Source organism: Sprattus sprattus (genome assembly GCF_963457725.1).
Source record: "Sprattus sprattus genome assembly, chromosome: 4".
Taxonomy (NCBI): Eukaryota; Metazoa; Chordata; class Actinopteri; order Clupeiformes; family Clupeidae; genus Sprattus; species Sprattus sprattus.
The window spans coordinates 12,397,159-12,417,433 of NC_137923.1; the positions used below are offsets into that span (position 1 = coordinate 12,397,159).

A 20,275-nucleotide genomic window follows, 5' to 3' on the forward strand; every position below is an offset into this window, starting at 1 on the left:
ACTTGACATATCGAATTTAAGTTAACTTAGCTTTTGAGGAGTATGCACCAAAGGAAGTGTGTTACATAAAGTGAAGCAGTGAAGTGCCTTAGCGCAGACCTTTGACTTGTACCACTCCTCAGACTCATGAAGGTTCTTGGAGGCCAGGTTCTCGTACTGCAGACGCACATCGCGGAGGGCAGCCGTGAGGTCAGGCTTTGCGACGTCCATGTCGACCTGGACATTCTGCTCCTGGATCTGACCCTGCAGCTCTTCCATCTCCTGCAGGAACACACATACAGCAGGGTGGGGTCAGTCTGTGTTGGACTGTACTGTAGATGTATGTTGTTTTGATCTGTATTTTGATGTGTGTGTGTGTGTCTGTGTGTGTTTGTAGGTTGTGCTGTTGATGTAGGTGGGTGTGGCACCTATGTGTGTGTGTGTGTGTGTGTGTGTGTGTGTGTGTGTGTGTGTGTGTGTGTGTGTGTGTGTGTGTGTGTGTGTGTGTGTGTGTGCATGACGCTATCCATCATATGACCAGCATGATGCCCAATTAGATCAACATCAAAGCCAATGTGGCTAGCAGAAGATATAACCCTATCCAAGAGCTTCAACTGTCTGGGGCTATGGGACTACAGGAGAATACAGGAGACTGCAGGAGACTATGGGAGACTGCATGAGACTACAGGAGACTGCAGGAGACTACAGGAGACTACAGGAGACTTTAGGAGACTGTAGGAGACTACGGGAGACTACAGGAGACTGCAAGAGACTATGGGAGACTGCAGGAGACTGCAAGAGACTGCAGGAGACTACAGGAGACTACAGGAGACTGCAGGAGACTACAGGAGACTGCAGGAGACTACAGGAGACTGCAGGAGACCATAGTAGGTGACATGAGATGAAGGCTGATGATTGGAGACAACATGAGACAAGAAGAGCAGTGCCTACCTCGTCATGCAGCTTCTTCAAGAAGACAATTTCCTCTTGCAGGGACTCCACCTTACGCTCCAGGTCCAACCGAGACAGAGAAGCATTATCCACATCCTGGGTACAGTGACAACAATAACCAGATATTCTCACATGTATACATAAAACACAGATAGATAGATAGATATATAGATAGATATATAGATAGACAGACAACCTGGGGCAGCATGGCCACTTTTCAAAACAGTTTAGGGGGCCTTTCCCCTGATCTGTAGCCCCTCAGACACAACAACAAATAAACAAGCAGACACATTCAAGAGCTCACAAACAGAGCAAGGCTGGTGTAGCCGAACACACACATACACACACTCACAGACACAAACACAGATATACAAACACACACACACACACACACAGATATACAAACACACACACACACACACACAGACAGACAGATATACAGAGACATGCACACACACATCTCCACACCAAAACACTCTAGCTCTTGGCAACAGCCTCTGCCACAAACAGTTTGCTTTGTTAGTCCATGGCAAGAGAGCTCTGGGCAGCGAAGCAGCTTTGCTCGGGTCTAATTCTCCAGACAAAGCCGTTCATTCAGCAGATGCTGGCCTGCTGCGTACAGCCTGTCCTGCCCAGTGAGCCCTCACACTTGGGAACCGTCAGCCAGTCGAGGACCAGCCCTCTAAAAAAGGGTCAGAGGTCACTCAAATACACAAAGATGGAAGAAAACTGCTATCATTTCACTGTGTGTGTGTGTGTGTGCGAGTGGCATTGGCAGCCACAGACGGGCATTCTGCAGAATAGATACTGAGAATCTTAACAAACACTAACACCCAACCCTGTAAGGGGTGGTGCGGGAAGAATGTGGCCACTTCAGGTATTTAATCTACGTATACATCCATGGACTATGCTTAGTTTAAGGCTGTGCACGGTGTGCATCATGAACATTTTGCCACAAGGATGGTCCACACAGTCTTTCCATGCAGCACCAAAACTTTGTGTTGGCCCGGACTTTGGTACATTGACAGCACATGTGCATGTAAGTTTTGCTTGCTCAGGGTCAAGAGCACAAATCCTTTTATGCTATTTATCCATTTAGCAAACACTTCGAAAGCAACAGTATAGATGCACATTTCCATTAGAATGTTTGCTCCCTGGGAATAAAACTACTGGAAACCTGTTGATAAAATTAAAGTTTAATTGATTTAATGCTTCAGCAAATCATAGCTGATTAGATCCCCAGCAATGGTATTTTAAGGTAGATAGCTATTGCTATTTAAAAAGAGGTGAAAATGGTTATGAAGGGGTAGATAGACCTATAGACCAATACAAAAACAACAGTCTTTGCTGTAGATTCACACAGTATACTATGTTATTTCTCACACTGTGATTGAGTGATTGAGGCTCTGTGCTGAGAGACGTGTCCACAACAGCAAAACTAGTATACTTTGGAGATATAAATGCACACCTCCGCATCTGCTTGTGCAAAATGCAGACACATTTGGAAGTATCCTTAGCCCTTAGTTGTTCCAAGCAGCTGACAGTGCTACAGCAGAGTGTGGAGTCTCAAAGGGAAGCAAAGCAGCTCATGTCTAAATCCCTGCTCAGGAGGAGGGAGTGGGAAGAGGAGCAGACAGCAGACAGCACACAAAACAGCTGATCATTTTTTTTTTTTTTTTTTTAATCTTCCACTTGGGTTAATTGTCTGGTTGAATGTTCCTTCTACCAATTTTTATAAATATTTTGAAATTCTATTGAGCCTGCATATTTAGTTCATTAACAATGCTGAATGAACAGTGCTTCTTTATATGCTGTTTACACACATTAAAAAGACAGATTTATAGACATAACAGTAGAAATAGATGCAGCACGAGGCTGTAAGACACTGGCAACACAGAGGCCTCTGACGGCTGTGTTCAGTGCCTGAGTAAAGTGGCAGGACCTGAGCAAGTGTGTTGGTTGAGAAAGGGCAGGAAAATGTCTCACACCAGATTTTGCTGACTGTATGTATAGTGGAACTGCCGCATTCAACCCAATTAGGCTACTTGGCTTGTGCACTGAACTGCATTCTGATATGACTGTATTATTGAAGCCATGCTTTTAGCTTATCTCTCACCACAGCAAAACAAAATAAAATGCTTTAACTGCTTATGAGAAACTGCTGCAACATATGGTCAGATTCAATATACCTGTGCTACGTTCTTAATGGTTCACACCTCTAAGCTTGACCCAGGCCAGTAACTGAAACCAAGGCATCAAGTCTTTCCCTCACATTGCCCCACCGTACCCAGTAGCTTATCCGTTATTCTGACCATCCATCCACTTCGCCGCCTCTGTGTCCAAAACACCTGCAAAGCTGCCAAAAGCCCTCTCACACTGGGACAACCTACCTCCACAGAGCAGAGAGAGCTTCCGCTGCTAAGCCTCTACACTGCAGCTGCTATAGACTGTTTTGCCGCTATGTGAGTTCAAGTTTGATATTGAGGTGGTTTGTTACTTCAAATCAGAGTGAAGTAAATGAATCAGAAAATAAAGCCAGGGCCATTTTTGAAGATCTATTACACTTTTTAAATGCATTTGCATTGAACATTTCTGGGCACATTTTTTTATGATGGATTCATGCGAGCACTGTGGCGACCCAGTACCTGTCTGTAACTTTGCATGTTCATCTCTGCCTCTTCGCGCTGAAGCATCTCATCCTGAAGCCTGGAAAAAGGGAAACCCAATCAGCACACCTGACACTCCCAACTCCACACACTGGCTTATATATTTTCTGTAAATATAAGACAATTGCAAGGGCAATGCCTACACTGACTAGTTTACTGCATTAATGTTGTGCACATTTTCACACAAAAAAGATTCGTAGTAATGAACTAGATCATTAGTATTTCCGTTGAAATCGTAAATATTATCTAAAAAACATAATAACATACTTTGCTTTGAGTCGTTCGATGTCTTCTGTCATGTTGTCACGGTTGACTTCCACTCGGGCTCTCTCCGTGGTCAGTTGGTCAACTTGCCGGCGCAGTTCACGCATCTCCTCCTCATACAGGTCGCCTATGCGCGAAGTGCCTTTCCCCCGCAGATGTTCAAGCTCCCCGGTCAGTATCTTATTTTGTTGCTCGAGGAAGCGCACTTTATCGATGTAGTTGGCGAAGCGGTCGTTCAGGTGCTGCATCTGCGCCTTCTCATTCGTGCGATTTGTCTTGAACTCGGTGTTGACGGCGTCGGACAGGGAAAAATCCAAATTTTCAGATGCTAGTCGAGGCATAGGTGCGCTGGTGCGGACCCTCGAAGTTTTGGTCGCGTAGATGGTCGGGGCAGAGCGGAGGCCAAACGACACCCTGGAACGTGTCGGGGCGGAGAACTGACGACTTGAGTAGCTGGACCTAGCAATAGGTCTCTCCCCGCCGAACATTTTCCTGTAGGATGACTGGGAAGACATTCTGTCTGGTAATCCCGTCTCTTACTTTTACCCTCTTCCGTTGCTTTTCTTTTCACCTGGATGAGAGTCAGGCAGTGCCTCTTGCTCAGGCAGAATTTCCCCGCAAGATTGCCCCGACGAGGACAGAGGGCGAGGAAACGCCATTTATACCCAACTTCTTATGCAAATAGCATAACGGATCACGGGGCTTGAGTGACATTATTCAGATCCTATCAAACGAAGCTGGGCTGTTGGCAAGATTTGATTTTACCACCTTGCATGTTATGGCAACTCAAAAGTCTAAACGACATGACCCCTTGAATAAAACATGTTATCTATTCAATTCAGTTATATTAAATTGTATGTAGGCTATAGCTCCAACAACAATTGGAATGGTCTCGAGGAGCTTTACAAAGCGCAGAAGGGAGAGAATCAGGATCAAGCAGAATAATTCATAGATGCATCAGGATAAATATATTAGCATACATGCCGCATATATTTATTGTACATACAACATTACATAATAAATACAAGATGGTATAAGCATGATACATACAGGATTGATAGTGGATACAAATGTAGAGAGCCAGCATTCAAAGTAGTGGTTATAATTAGAATGGTCATGCAACGTGTTTAGGGTCGTTATATACTCATAGGGTGGCTGTGATCTTATGAGCAGATAAATGGGTAGTTAGGCTGGTAATCTGAATGTATGTGTGTGTGATGCACTGTTGGCATATAATTATAGCCCTCCACTGGACACCTACACAAATGGTCAGCTGAATGTTATTCCCATAATTTGTATGAAATAAGAGATATTCTATGTGTAGCCAAGGTTTTGTTGTTAACGAATAAAATTAAGCCATCTAAACATACAACATTTGAATCCTGAGGGTATGGAGACGTCTATTTCCCAGCGTTATTGTCCACCAATTCTTTACAAGCTTTTCATTGTCCATTCCATTGTCTTAATTGGAGAAGCACTTTACACAAATACCCTGCACCTTTAAGTCAGACCAACCCTCCTTCACTTGTCTGTTATCTAAAGGGTTTCTCAACTCCCAGGAAACTTGTTGTTTCCACCAGCCATCTAGGATGCATTGTGTTTCAAACCCTGCAACATTTAAAAAAAAAGCTCTCACAGCAAAACATTGCCAACTACAGCCGCGGAAAAAAATAAGAGACCACTTCAAAATTATCAGTTTCTCTGGTTTTACTATTTATTGGTATGTGTTAAAGTAAAATGTACATTTTAGTTTTATTCTATAACCTACTGGCAACATTCCTACCAAATTTCAAATAAAAATATTGTCATTTAGATCATTTATTTGCAGAAAAATGACAATTGGTCAAAATAGCAAAAAAGATGCAGTGTCTTCAGATCTCGAATAATGCAAAGAAAACAAGCTCATATTCATTTTAAACTACACATTACTAATGCTTTAACTTAGGAAGAGTTTAGAAATCAATATTTGGTGGAATAACCTTGATTTAAAATCACAACTTTCATGTGTCTTGGCATGCTCTCCACCAGTCTTTCACATTGCCGTTGGGTGACTTTATGCTACTCCTGGCGCAAGAATTCAAGCAGCTCGGCTTCTTTTCATGGCTTGTGACCATCCATCTTCCTCTTGATCACATTTCAGAGTTTTTTTATGGGATTCAGGTCTCGAAATTGGGCTGGCCATGACAGGGTCCTGATCTGGTGATACTCCATCCACACCTTTACTGGCCTGGCTGTGTGGCATGGAGCATTGCCCTGCTGGAAAAAACACTTCTCAGAGTTGGAGAACATTGTCAGAACAAAAGGAAGCAAGTTTTTCTTCCGGGACAACGTTGTACTTTGCCTGGCTGAGGTTTGTAAAAGACCATAAGGATTGAACCAAAGCGGACTGGAGGGTCTCCTAGTTCGCCTTCTCTGATGAGTCCAATTTTCAGCTTTGCCCAACACATGGTCGTCTGATGGTTAGACGGAGACCTGGAGAGGCCTACAAGCCACAGAGTCTTGCACCCACTGTGAAATTGGACTCATCTTTTACAAACCTCAGCCAGGCAAAGTACAACGTTGTCCCGGAAGAAAAACTTGCTTCCTTTTGCTCTGACAATGTTCTCCAACTCTGAGAAGTGTTTTTTCCAGCAGGGCAATGCTCCATGCCACATAGCCAGGCCAGTAAAGGTGTGGATGGAGTATCACCAGATCAGGACCCTGTCATGGCCAGCCCAATTTCGAGACCTGAATCCCATAAAAAAAACTCTGAAATGTGATCAAGAGGAAGATGGATGGTCACAAGCCATGAAAAGAAGCCGAGCTGCTTGAATTCTTGCGCCAGGAGTAGCATAAAGTCACCCAACGGCAATGTGAAAGACTGGTGGAGAGCATGCCAAGACACATGAAAGTTGTGATTTTAAATCAAGGTTATTCCACCAAATATTGATTTCTGAACTCTTCCTAAGTTAAAGCATTAGTATTGTGTAGTTTAAAAATGAATATGAGCTTGTTTTCTTTGCATTATTCGAGATCTGAAGACACTGCATCTTTTTTGCTATTTTGACCAATTGTCATTTTTCTGCAAATAAATGATCTAAATGACAATATTTTTATTTGAAATTTGGTAGGAATGTTGCCAGTAGGTTATAGAATAAAACTAAAATGTACATTTTACTTTAACACATACCAATAAATAGTAAAACCAGAGAAACTGATAATTTTGAAGTGGTCTCTTAATTTTTTCCGCGGCTGTATATTGCCAAAAGACACCAGTTAGCATGTTCTTAGCAAGCTTGTATCCGTTCCAATGGGGCTGTTGGTGGTGTTTGCAAGGCTTCACATGCCTTTTAAATGGTTAGCTCACTAGTTTTAAACAAAAATACCTTACTGCTTCTGAAAAATATACCACTATTCAATTATACAAAACTTTTTTTTCAGGTGTTAAGGGTCAATAACATGTGTGTTCCTCTTAAACACTCAGTGCTTACCTCAGCTCTTGGGTGGTCAGATCAGAACTTACGACCTTCCTACACCCTGGTGAATATGTATAATTGTTTTAAAGTTTTTTTTTAAATACTTGTGGCATAATACCACTGCTGCTGGAGGTTTTCTGGAGTCAGATGTAAGGTAATTTACTTTTCCCTCTCCAGGCGGCAATACAGGCAGCTGTTATCTTTTATGATTGATTTTTCCAAAAAGATGTCCATGCTATGATGGTCTAGCTATGAGGAACAATCTTTGACTGACAGCTGATCCATAAAGTTGTGTCATTTAATCATTAGTGTCATTGCAGATGCTCTCTATGGCAAAAATGTGGTGAAGTGCACAGCCAATGGGAGGGGTACAATTTTTTCATGATTTCCATCTTGCAAGGGCGATGCTTTTAGATATTTGTGAACCTCAAAATGAACACGAGCCTCCTCTATACTACAACAACTACATCTGCACCAGTTCACTGCTCTATCTGTTCAGCAGTAACTTAGATCTGTTTCTCTTAACCTATGTTCCCTACCACATCCAAACCCACAAGGCCCATACTAATACACATATCTACTAATACACATATCTAGCCCAAAAACAATGACAAGTCCTCACAGATACTTTTACTCCTGATGTGATTGAATGTATGGAGAAATACATCTGCTGAACTGGTTGTGGTTGTGCACACATGAGGTGAAAAAAGTGTGTCTGTCTGCATAAGCCCATGCGCTAAAATCTCTCTGTGATTTCCAATAACAGGCTTTTAACCTCTCGTGAACTCGCTGTCTATACCAGGGTCATCCTCCAATACCCTCTATTTCTGATACAAAAATCCATGTCTGACCATTTACCACTCATTATTGGTTGGTCAGGTTAATGCAGGCCTTTCCATTGAAATTCTGATGCAACTTAATTACAGTTAATGCCTTATGAACTGCATTGACATTGATTTTGAAGCAAGATGAGAGAGTGAGAGAGAGAAGAGAGTGTTAGAGAGACAGACAGACAGGGAGTGATATATATATACACACACAATAATCATATATATATAAACAGTATACACACATATATATATATATATATATATATATATATATATATATAGAGAGAGAGAGAGAGAGAGAGAGAGGGAGGGAGGGAGAGAGAGAGAGAGAGCAAGCTATAAAGAGGGGAGGAGGGAGAGAAAGCTGAGGCACTGCAATTCTACACCTCAGTCCACAAAGTGCTGGCTTGACATTGACAAAGTGACTGGCTTGACATTGTGCTGCTGACCCCATGTACATTAGTAGCTGGTGCTTCTGAAAACCTCAGCAAACTCACCCAGGAGCAGGCTTCCCTGTCTCAGATCTGCTGTGGTAAGCATAGCATCTGCACCCAAAGAATGTGTGTAGTTTGAATATATTATAGTTTAGGCAAAGGTTTTACCAGGAAGATTCGTAGTCTATGTCATCCATTCATTCGTTAGTCTTAAAACTGTTGCATCTCATTCACCTCACTGCTGCATTCAGTATGCCGTCTCTGATGTCCCGTCCTTCACCCCACCATGTGGTCTCTGTCTAGAACAGTCGCCCTCACCACTGCTTTCTCCTGTTCTCCCTATCCCAAAGACTTGTATCCCTATCTTTCTCCTGTTCTCCATTTCCCAGAGACTTTTATCCCTATCTTTCTCCTGTTCTCCCTATCCCAAAGACTTGTATCCCTATCTTTCTCCTGTTCTCCATTTCCCAGATACTTTTATCCCTATCTTTCTCCTGTTCTCCCTATCCCAAAGACTTTTATCCCTATCTTTCTCCTGGTCTCCCTATCCCAGAGACTTTTATCCTTATCTTTCTCCTGTTCCCCCTATCCCAGAGACTTTTATCCTTATCTTTGTTCAGTTGTCTTTATGGTTGTTCATCCTATACAGGACTAAATCTTTTCCTGCCTCCCAAGTCTTTCTGGTAGAGATTATTAAGGTGAGGCAACACTTACGTACTGAGTTTGTTATCTAAAACACACTTAAGGAACAAATTAGCAAAACAGTCTATTTAACCATTCCAAATCACATTAAATGTTTTATAGCTGATTAATGTCATAAATATAATTAGCATCTTTTGGATTTATCCTTTAAGGATATTTGTAATTGTATTTGTATATCCTCATTCCAATTTGCATTGTTAGATTATCTCTCTCCATCAATGGCCAGATTAGAATTGACTGCTCTCTGGGTATTATGCAGTGTGCAACTGCCACAGAGATCAGTACCTGGCCCTCATCTCTTCTACTTTTCTTGTTCTTCTTTGAGTTGATCATTGATTGCAATCTTTACTTTACCTTGCTTCACACCTCTAAACTGTTCCTTTCACAGTCTTCCATCCATGCCATTGTAATAATCTAAAATGCATGCATCGGAAAAATTATAATCTGATGTAATTCTGTTGAAATTAGATGATATTTGTTACTTTTCCCTTTTTTTCAGGGATGTACAAAGTTGGTGTCCCTTGCTTGAACCTGTGCCCTTTTTATTTTTTCTGCAACATCACTCAACCACAAACAAGCAAAAACCAAATGGAGCAACAGCTGCAAACTGAAAAAAGGCTTTTTTTTTTGCTTGCCATCAATTTAACAGAGAAGGCCAGGATCAAAGAAGTTACCTGAATGCATCCCTGCATACGAACAAAAGCCTGCCTCACCAGAAAGAACACAAAAGGATGGCCATTTATCATTAACGCTGTGATAACATCCCTGCACTGCTAAGCTGACTACTTACACTTTTTATATGTTTAGTTGCAATCAAAGGGAAGGGAACCCAGTGAAGAAAACAATGTAGTGATGATGTATCTGTACAAAAGCCTGTTTTTTAATGATATGATGATATTGTTAATGTCATATGATAACTTGTTCGCCCTTTCAGATGATTCATGATTTGTATAGTTTCTGTGTGAAAATGACTGTCCAGCTGTCAGCATTAGAACAATTTCTTACATTGGGCCCACTTTTTCCTTTGTTTTCTATTTTGCAGAATTTTGTCGACATCAGTTATAATGACCAAGACTGCGGATGATTATGTTAACATGATGACATTCATATGATCATTGTGAGACTATAATTTGCTGTACCAATGTGGCGGGAATATTCAGTGAAGGAAGTGACTAAGGATACTTGATCTACTTCTGTGTCTTTCCCCTTGACAACAAACCCTGTGTTATTTGAGACATGTACCTTTTGAAGTGGGCGCCAGTATGTAATTTAGGTAATGCTGTCCCATGTAGGCCTTAACTAATTCCTGCCTAAGATAAAGTAAACGCCTGACCAAACCGCATTCTCTGGACCAAGGTGAAACAAGGAGCCTAGAGCCTCCTTACAAAAACTCAGCTCAGCTCTACAGACCACCCTACTCCCGTCTCCCAGTTTTAAGCTTCACGATTACACTGATTTGAATTGGCCCTGTTCTACGTCAGAATTGTGCTTGCTTTCAATGTACTATGAGGAAATAAAGTTCAGTTACTGGAGAAGAAGAATCATGAGAGATGTTTATAACTTCCACGGTTTTCTTACTATACTACTATAACTTCCACGGTATCCCCAGCAGAACAGACTGCATTTATACTCTTACGTAATGAGATCCTCTGGCACCCACATGATTTTAAGACCAAAACTTAACCTTAACTTCTAAACTGAAATCTTAGAACCTCTCTACTATTCATTTTACTGTGGTGGCTACCACTCCACAAGCCTATACATTTTTTTTTCGAGGTGTGTAACAGGGAATGTTAATTATCCCATGGCAACTAAAACAAATACTTTGGTGTATAAAGCAGTACACAGTATTGGGCTGTGATGACAAATGCATGCATTCAGTACAGGGTCATTATGAATCTTTATTCACAGCATACTGAGGACTAATAACATTTACCAATCACAGGGAAGAGGGAGCCTTGTGTCTATGTCCCACAAAGAATTTTCTTGAAGTTATTTTGGACTCCTTGTCTGTGTGGCCTGCACTACAGTTGTGTGATTTAGGCCACGCTAATCTAATAGCAGAGGTGGACACGGGGTGTGAGGAGAAATATTCAGTTAAAGGCCTCCTCAGTGTCACGTCCCTGCGGAGCTCTGCTCCGGCCACGCCCCCTTCAGCTCACTCACTCTCCCAAACTGCACATTCACCAGCTGCATTCCGGTCTGCAATCACACAAACGCATACACCTGTCCCACTCTTTAGCCTCACTCACCTGCAACAAGTTCACAGTCATGTTAGGACCAATCACGCACACCTGCATCCTCAATCACCTGCACCATGTTCAGTCACTTGAGGACTAAGCAGTCACACCTGCATCCGCGATCACCTGCACCCCGTTTGCAGCCCTCTCATATAGGCCTACCCCACACTCTGTGCACTCGGTGTCGGGTATTGTTTGGTGACACGCACTTCCTAGGATCGCACACACACCTCAGTATCTCCATAGCCTGAATTCACGTAAGATTCTGTATCTTTGTCCTTCGTTAGTCTCTGTGTTTGTTTCTAGTCGTAGTTTCAGTTCCTAGTTGTGTTTAAGTGTAGTGTTTCCCTTTTCCGAGTTTGACTCGTGTTTTGTTTGCCACTCAGGCGTTTATTATTTACTGTTTAGTTACACAGAGGTTGCCTCTCAGTTTTGTTTTCCGAGGTTCGTGTGAACCCGTATTTAGTTTAGGCAGTGCCTCGAGCCTGCGCCCCTCCTGGGCTGAGCAGTCCACTCAGGATGAACATTCCCTGTCTGCATCCTGTATGGCTGCTCTGTGTATCGCTGACTTGATCCATCTGCAATAAACTCTGTTTTCTGAAACCCCAACGTGGCGTTCGTTCAGTTCCGTGACACTCAGGAGGTAAGGCTCATCTTCAGGACATTAGAGGTGTTGTCATGCTAAAAAGTGACCAGGGGCGAAAAAGAGCCCGGGTGACGTAATGTTGGCTTTCGAACGACTCATGAGTGACAGTTGCTATACCAACGATAGCATTACGTAACCCGGACACCACGTAGCCCGGCCACTTTTAAGCTATCAGTCAGAGAGTCTCAAGAGTTGTTCGAAAGCCATCAGGTACTTGTAAGACGCTTAATATTTGCTGTTGGTCTCCTGTAAGGTAGCACATTTCAACAGGTTTCGCCGCTAGCATCTCTATAGCGACTAACAATTCCTCCTTTGTGCGACAATATTAAGCGACTAAAAAGTAGCTGATGGTTTTCGAACAACTCTTGAGACTCTCTGATTGATAGCCAAAAAGTGTCGGGACATAGTGTCCGTTTAGGCAAGATATTAAGCGACTAAAAGGTTTTAGCTACACCTGCCTGCTGGTATCCTGTAAGTAAGCCACTAGCATGTCGTAAGCAATTAGCAATCCCCCGTTGTTGTTTAGTAAAATGTTGTGCAAACGATGCCCTGTTTTGTTCAAATGTAATTGTGGGTGCCGTCAGATGTCTTCTTTTAAGCAAAACAGATGAATAGCTTATAGCTAATGAGATGCTAGCGGATGAAATGTGCTTACTTTGATACTATAGCACATGGTTGTTTTGGTTGGTTTATTGCAGGTCAAATACAAGCAAGCTGGTCTCAGGTAGCGAAGTACAATGCGAGATGCTCTGAAGTAAATCGTGTGAGGAATTTAATGCAGCGTCAGGTTGTGGCTTCCAAAAAGAGGCCGGGTGACGTATTGCTAGCGTTGGCATAGCAACTGTCACTCAAGAGTCGTTCGAAGGTCAACATTACGTCACCCGGGCTCTTTTACGCCCTGGTCACTTTTTAGCATGACAACACCTGGCCGGAAGATGAGCCTTACCTCCTGAGTGTCACGGAACTGAACGAACGCCACGTTGGGGTTTCAGAAAACAGAGTTTATTGCAGATGGATCAAGCCAGCGATACACAGAACAGCCATACAGGATGTAGATAGGCACGACAGGGAATGTTCATCCTGAGTGGACTGCTCAGCCCAGGTCTGGAGTTCGTAGATGATGGAGTAAAATACTTATTGTTAAACTTCCAAAGAAAGGTGACAAGACAGAGTGTCACAATTGGAAGGGGATCACACTGCTCTCAGTGCCAACTTCTGCCAAGTAAATTGTTTTGTAAAATCTTACACATGAGTGAGTGATGGCATTAACTCTTTTTGATGGAAGAGTAAGCAGGTTTTAGATCAGGAGTGGGATGTATACCTACCATACCTTTACCCCGAGGAATATTCAGGAGCAAAGCATTAAATGGAACAGTAATATACACACATTAACGCAACTGCATAGGTAATGCATAAAACTATTGGTAATCAGAAGAGAGGCATAAGGTGGACCCTCAACTCAACCCTGGAAGTTCTTGAGTTTGCAAATGACATTGCATTACTAGCTTGCTCAAGTTACCATCAACAGAGCAAAACGGATGATCTTGGATGCAAATGCCAACAAAGTGGGTTTGACCATTAGTAGGAAATAAACAAAGACATTCTAACTTTCAAAAATAGCACATCCTATACACCTTGGAAACGAATGTATCAAAGAAATTGACCACTTTTTGTAGTTGGGTAACATAGTGAGTAAAGACGACACCACAGAAAAAGACTTCACAAGTGGACTCCAGAAGGCAAGATCAGCTTTTGTGAAACTTACAAAGTATGGAAAGCCAGTAACATCAAGGAGAAAACCAGTTAAGATCTTCAACAGCAATGTATTATCTGTGTTATTGTACGGATCAGAATGTTGGAGGTTTACTATGTTTCAAACATCAAGCCTAAGAAAAAATTGTAAGTTCTACTGGCCGTACGAACATCCAACTCAGCATTATTAGAATAAACTAAGCAAGATGCCATACTAACAATGATTAAGAGGATAAGATAAAAATGGTTTGGACATGTTTGGACATGAAACATCCGAATAACATCACTAAAATATCAGCAAGGTGGACTCCAGACAGCGGCAAGAGGTGAAGGGGACAACCTAAAGAAACATGGAGAAAGACAATATTGAAAGAAGTAAAAGAACTAGGGAAGACCATGGAAGAGATAGACCTACTAGCTAAGGAAAGTGGGAGGTGGAAGTCCATAGTGTAAAACTAAAAAACAAACAAACAAAACTAAAAACAAACAAATCTAAATAAACAGACAGACAAAATAGACAGACAAAAATAAATCTTACACATAAGAACGACACCGTCATTAAATTATACACTGCATGCCACATAGGCGTAAAGGATGATGATGATGACACATTTACTATGATGAAATGATGGTATTCTGCTGTATTTTCACATCAGAGAAGATAACGAACTTCTAACTATGATACGCTCTTGGCCTGCTACTGCCAAATCTGTGCCAGAACCTTATGTCTGGTGTAATCTACTATTGGGTTTAGTGTGACTTGACTTAGGGGATGACATTTATCCTAGTATCATGGGGCGTGAAAGGCTCTTTTGTTTTTTTGGCTACCTCCCGTGATTTTGAATCACCGGCCTGCGTTTTCAGTAACCATGACGACCGGACCAAAATACTTCCCGGGGAGAGCAATCTGTAACAACATAGTTACTGTTTGCTGTGGATCAGGGAATACCCCTGAAGTGCTCTCCACTAACAGCTTTTCCCCACTGACCTATTATCACAGGGTTTTGTTTTTTAGTAACTTGCCATTAATGCTATTTCATTAATCCTTATCACATTGTTTCGCAGTGGAGTGCCCAAGATAATCCATCTGATAATATTTCGGTAGAAGAGTATAAGATACAATATGCTAACAATGGTAGTGTCTGTCAACATGAAGGCTGAATACCTAGTGTATGTACAGCCTGTCAGACTTTTCAGACTTCATGTGTGAAACTGTGTGGTGGTAAAGACCGATGTGTGCTGAGTGCATTGTTGAAAGAGCTGAATGTACACTGGGGCCGTTTGAAAGACATATAGGAGACATTTCAGTCAGTAAATCTGAAAGTCCTTTATAAAGGACCCCAATGGGCTGCTGATGGAGAAGGAAGCTATACCAGGTTTATAGGGGACTGGGGGGCTGAATCAGAGACCTACTCCAGTGAATGTTTGACCCATGTGCAAAGGGAGAAAGGTATATTCTTTTTTTATCATAACATGCAGGTTGGGTATAGATGTACATGGGGCATGAATGCATTACATTCATATTAAAATGTTTGCAATCATTTCCACACCTGTGTCTATACAATGTCCACTTTTACAAAACACATCACACATTTACCATATTGGTAGACTATGTGAACTAACTTGTGGATAGTTTTGCATTGCTTTGTTACAAAATGCGTCCAATGACCCACTTCTGATATTCACAGGTCAGCTGCTTGTTAGGCAACATCAGTAACACCTGTACCTCTGATGCCATTAAGGAGATACAGCAAATAAACCACACAGAATAGTGGTATCTAAATTATTGTAACAGGCAACAGACAGAACAAAAAGTATATTCTTTGTTTTCATGATAGAGGCATGGCTTGAAATATTTGTGAAGCATTGGGGATTGTGGGGGTGGATAAGATATGCTAAAATAAATTCTAATATTGCACAAAAAATATGATTTGAAATAGAGTAGACCTGGTAGTGTAAATTGGCGTAGGCCTACAGTAGAACTGGTAGTGTGCTGTCTTGTTATGAAAAGCATCTACACACATTTTGTTTTACTATACCACATACACTACATTGGAGCATAGAGGCATCATGAAACATTTCAACATTTCAGATGTATTACAAAATTTAGGTGACATACTTTTTCCCCCTTTTTACTGTAAATGCAACACTAAAAAATAGAGGATATAGAGGCAACACAATGCTTCAAAATGTTTGTGCTTTTCAGTTCATTGCATTTTGAATGCCACCTCTCTGGGTGACAGCATTTACTGTTGTTATGGCTGCATGAGTCACTTTTGTTTAAAGTATATGAAGTGTTTTGGTGGTTGTGGTGCATTTTGCATGAAGGTTTAACTGCTGTGCTCAACTGCATGTTTGTAAAGCACACTGTGTGAAGTAGGAAAAGTAGACATGGTATTGAGACTTGTGTGAAAATGATTGTAATAAACTGTGCCCCTTATTTTTTTAAATGTCAGAATCTGTTTTTTAGTAGTGTTGGGGTGCATGTTTTCCCCCTAAGTTGGTACCTGCTGAAACATATGAGGCCCTGACCTAGCCGGGATCCTCCCTGCTGCTCTGAAGTGGGAAAAATGCTCTCAACTCAAAATAGAAGGAAAAAGTCTTGGGGTACAGCCCATTTATTTTCATTTGCCTTTGTCTTTGCTGTTGCAAATACTTATACTTCACTTGAGGTGAATTTGTGTCTGGTAAGAAAATCATTCCAGGCTAGCAAATCATAAGATTACGGTAATAGGTTAGGTGATTTCGTGTCAGTATCCATGGCAGCCAAAGAAGTTCTGATAATTACTTCTGGCAATAGAACTCTTCTGGCTGCTCTTGAATCTTGAATCTCAGTCATATTGTCCCTGAAGTGTGATTCATCCACAGAAGTAAAGATGTTATAATGTTTTGGAACTCTATAATTTTGAGTCAATATCCATTCACATGAATCCCTGTGCTAAGAAAGGCTCCAAAGATGGAATCATGCAGTAGCCAGTTTAGATGCAGTTTAGCAGTGCATCACTTAGGGAAAACCTCACAGCCAACAAATGCCACTTTGTACTTCAAAAAATAAACCTCTCATTTATTCTAAAATTAAGTTCTCCACATAGCATCTGAGGCAGGGGTCTGTGAAATGCACTAAATAGATTTCGACTTGAAAATCCATGAAATTGATAGTGGACAACAGTTTGTTCACACACATTTGAGCCTCACGAACCAAGTGTCTACTTGGGACAGGACAACATCTATAGAGGGACTAAGATGGATGAGTATGGATAATGATAATGGCATTAATTCTTCTTCAGAAATGTCAGAAATCTTCTGTGTGTACCATCTTTGTGGAGTGGCTGGGATGTGTTCTGTGGAGCAAAGCTGAGAGAGAGGGAAAGAGTTTCGGGATAGTTATTAGACCTGCCTTTGGCGGGGTCAGCACTGTTATGTTGGTAGAGGGATTTATTTGGCAGGGTTCCTACCGGCCCTCACCCCTCATGCCCACTTAGAGAGACTGGTGAGGTTGGTGGGGCATTGTTCTCGTTGCCATGACACCCGCAGAAGGTTATGGAGGGAGTCCAACTGGGGCTTCTAGGGGGCTGGACAGTCTGCAAAAACGGCCAGAGGATCTTTTTTGTAGGTATTTTCTTGTAGGCCTAGTTTGTGTCTGTGTCTGTGTCTGTGTCTGTGCCTGTGCCTGTGCCTGTGTCTGTGTCTGTGTCTGTGTCTGTGTCTGTGTCTGTGTCTGTGTCTGTGTCTGTGTCTGTGTCTGTGCCTGTGCCTGTGCCTGTGCCTGTGCCTGTGCCTGTGTGTGTGTGTGTGTGTGTGTGTGTGTGTGTGTGTGTGTGTGTGTGTGTGTTTGTGTGTGTGAATCCATTCTTAACCACGTGTTTCTTTTATAAAAGGCTATAAACTGATGCATGTGCTGTCAGTGTTTGTGTGGTTCACTATACTATGTTCTTGTTTATTTGCTGTGGTTTATTCTCTGCCACTCAGCTGTCAGAGGCAGGTGTCCTCCTGTCACCTGGATGCCTGTCTCTGACTGACAAACGCACATGACGGACCCTCACCTTGTTAGGCAGAGAGCTCGAGGCTAAATTTAGTCCGATATGACTTCCCTATGGATGTTTTCAGCTAAAGCTTGCTTAAAACATTGTTTACTAGCACAGTGGTTACAACATTGGTCATGTTAAAGAATTGATATTCCATTTCCAGCCATTTTACAGGTCACTTCAGCTAGTTTTACATCCAGAATCTAGCAAGAACTCATCTTTTTGTTTTTGAGTACTGAGGGTTTCTCCGCTGTACCTCTTCAGTTTTGTGTTTCTGACTGGGGCACTCCTGACAGTAACTTTAATGTGTTTCTGACTGGGGCACTCCTGACAGTAACTTTAATGTGTTTCTGACTGGGGCACTCCTGACAGTAACTTTAATGTGTTTCTGACTGGGGCACTCCTGACAGTAACTTTAATGTGTTTCTGACTGGGGCACTCCTGACATTAACTTAAATGTGTCTATGGCTCCTCTCAGATTAAGGGATCCACATCTCTCCCTTGTTTTTGTCATTATTTTGTGTGGACTTAGTTAGTCATGTGACCACCACGCGCCTCATGACTTGGTCCCTCAAGAATCTATCTTTGATCTAATGAATGAAAACATATGTGTTGTGACATTTCAGTTATTACACCGGGCTATCATGGCCTTAAATCATTAACTCTGTCATGGTTCAGAATAAATTCAGTTTAAACCTCAGATTTTTTTGTGTCAGCGTGTGCCATTCAGCAATATGTGTCTTTTCAGCATAACTTAATGTCATATAGATGCTTCACAAACCGCATTCACAACACAACACTCCATAGAGCTACCCTGCGTTGTCACACCCATTCTGTCATGTAAAAAGTCCATATTTAAGAGTGATGATTTCATAACAGTGTACAAAGACATTGGGGCCTGAGGGGTGGTTTAGTAGTTAAAAACAATGTCCAAAGGCTGATGATATTTTTCCCATTTATTCAATTCAGCACAGGAATTCAAGTCAAGAGGGGCATTGAAGATGAGATAAATTGCTATCTGTCTGTGTCTGTGTGCTGAAAACAAGGTTTGCTGTGTTCTCAGAGAGAAGGTTAAGCATGGCTCAGGAGTCTACGATATCTATTAATATTTCTCTTTCTCTCAATTCCTTTCACTTTGATGTTCTCTCTCTCTCTCTCTGACACATTGCAATCAAAACGAATGTGTTTCATCCCCTTCATTCATCTATCCATCTATCTATGACTTTCTCTCTCTCTTTCTCTGTCTCTCTCTCTTTGGTACTATCTTTCCCTCTATTTTTGTTCTTCCTCTTTCACTCTCTAGTTCTCTCTCTCTCGCTCTCTCTCTCTCTCTCTCGCTCTCTCTCTCTCTCTCTTTCTGACACCTTATATTTAGAACTGATTTGATGTATCCCAACCCTTTCACACAATCTCTAACTTCAGCGGGCAGCACAGACACATATGACTTGTCTGGCTCGGTGGCCCAGGCTTCTGAACTGCTGACTTTCTCTGGGCACATGAATGGAGTCAACCGGGCAGAAGTGAGCTGGAAATCACGGCTTAGCAGGCTGGCTTTGCAGCACCAGCAGCAGTGGTGGCCGGAGGGGAGCCGGGGAGACACAGATGCCCAGTCTGGCCCGGCTGGCCCTTCTCTCTGCCGCCCTACACTTAAAAGTGTAGTCTACAATTGTAATGCAACACACTTTTTGTCAAATTCAGTGGATTGGTCCTCTTGCTCTCCGTTCAGTGTGCGCTCAAAATACTTGACAGTGTCGTACACAGTCCTGGCACTGTAAGTTGTACTTAACACCACCATAAGGAAATGTAGCTAGATAGATGAATGAACAAACGACGATGCTCGGAGATGAAAAGCTTTGGCATGCTTGGTTAATATCAGTCTTGCAAATGATATTAAAAGATGCAGATTAAAGTAGTTTTTTAGTGAAAGTATTACTTACTGTAGTATATACGTATTCTTTTGTTGGGTGAAAAGAAAACCCTGAAAGGGAAATCAAGCAAAGCTATGCATATATCATTATATTACTGAATTAGCATAATGAGATCTACTAAGTGAAATACGCGGCCCCACTCAGGCCCAGACCTCGCCGGCCGGGGTCCGCCATTCAAGCCTTAGCAGCGTCCCGGAATGGGGTTGGGAACACAGTGGACCTTGCTACACGATAGAATGTCTCCATCTACAGGCCACGTGTGAAACTGAGCTTTCAAACACATGGCTGTTATTTACAACACCATGACCAACACGTCAACGTCTCATGTTTCATTTTCATATTTCCAATTTTACAGTAAAAGATTTTTGGCATTTTAACACAGTTGTCTGAGGTGCAAAAACAG

General features: G+C 42.0%; 1 protein-coding gene across 1 annotated transcript in view; it reads right to left on the reverse strand.

Annotated features, from left to right (window-relative positions):
- viml (vimentin like) overlaps nt 1–4,375 on the reverse strand; it is a gene marked incomplete at its 5' end in the record, with an annotated part of 6,728 nt that extends 2,353 nt beyond the window's left edge. Inside the window, 4 exons of the mRNA XM_080836714.1 lie at nt 100–261; nt 931–1,026; nt 3,576–3,636; nt 3,864–4,375. Of these exons, the coding sequence (XP_080692840.1) occupies nt 100–261; nt 931–1,026; nt 3,576–3,636; nt 3,864–4,375 (831 nt within the window). The remainder of the gene's footprint in view (nt 1–99; nt 262–930; nt 1,027–3,575; nt 3,637–3,863) is intronic.
- Nucleotides 4,376–20,275: the final 15,900 nt, after the last annotated feature.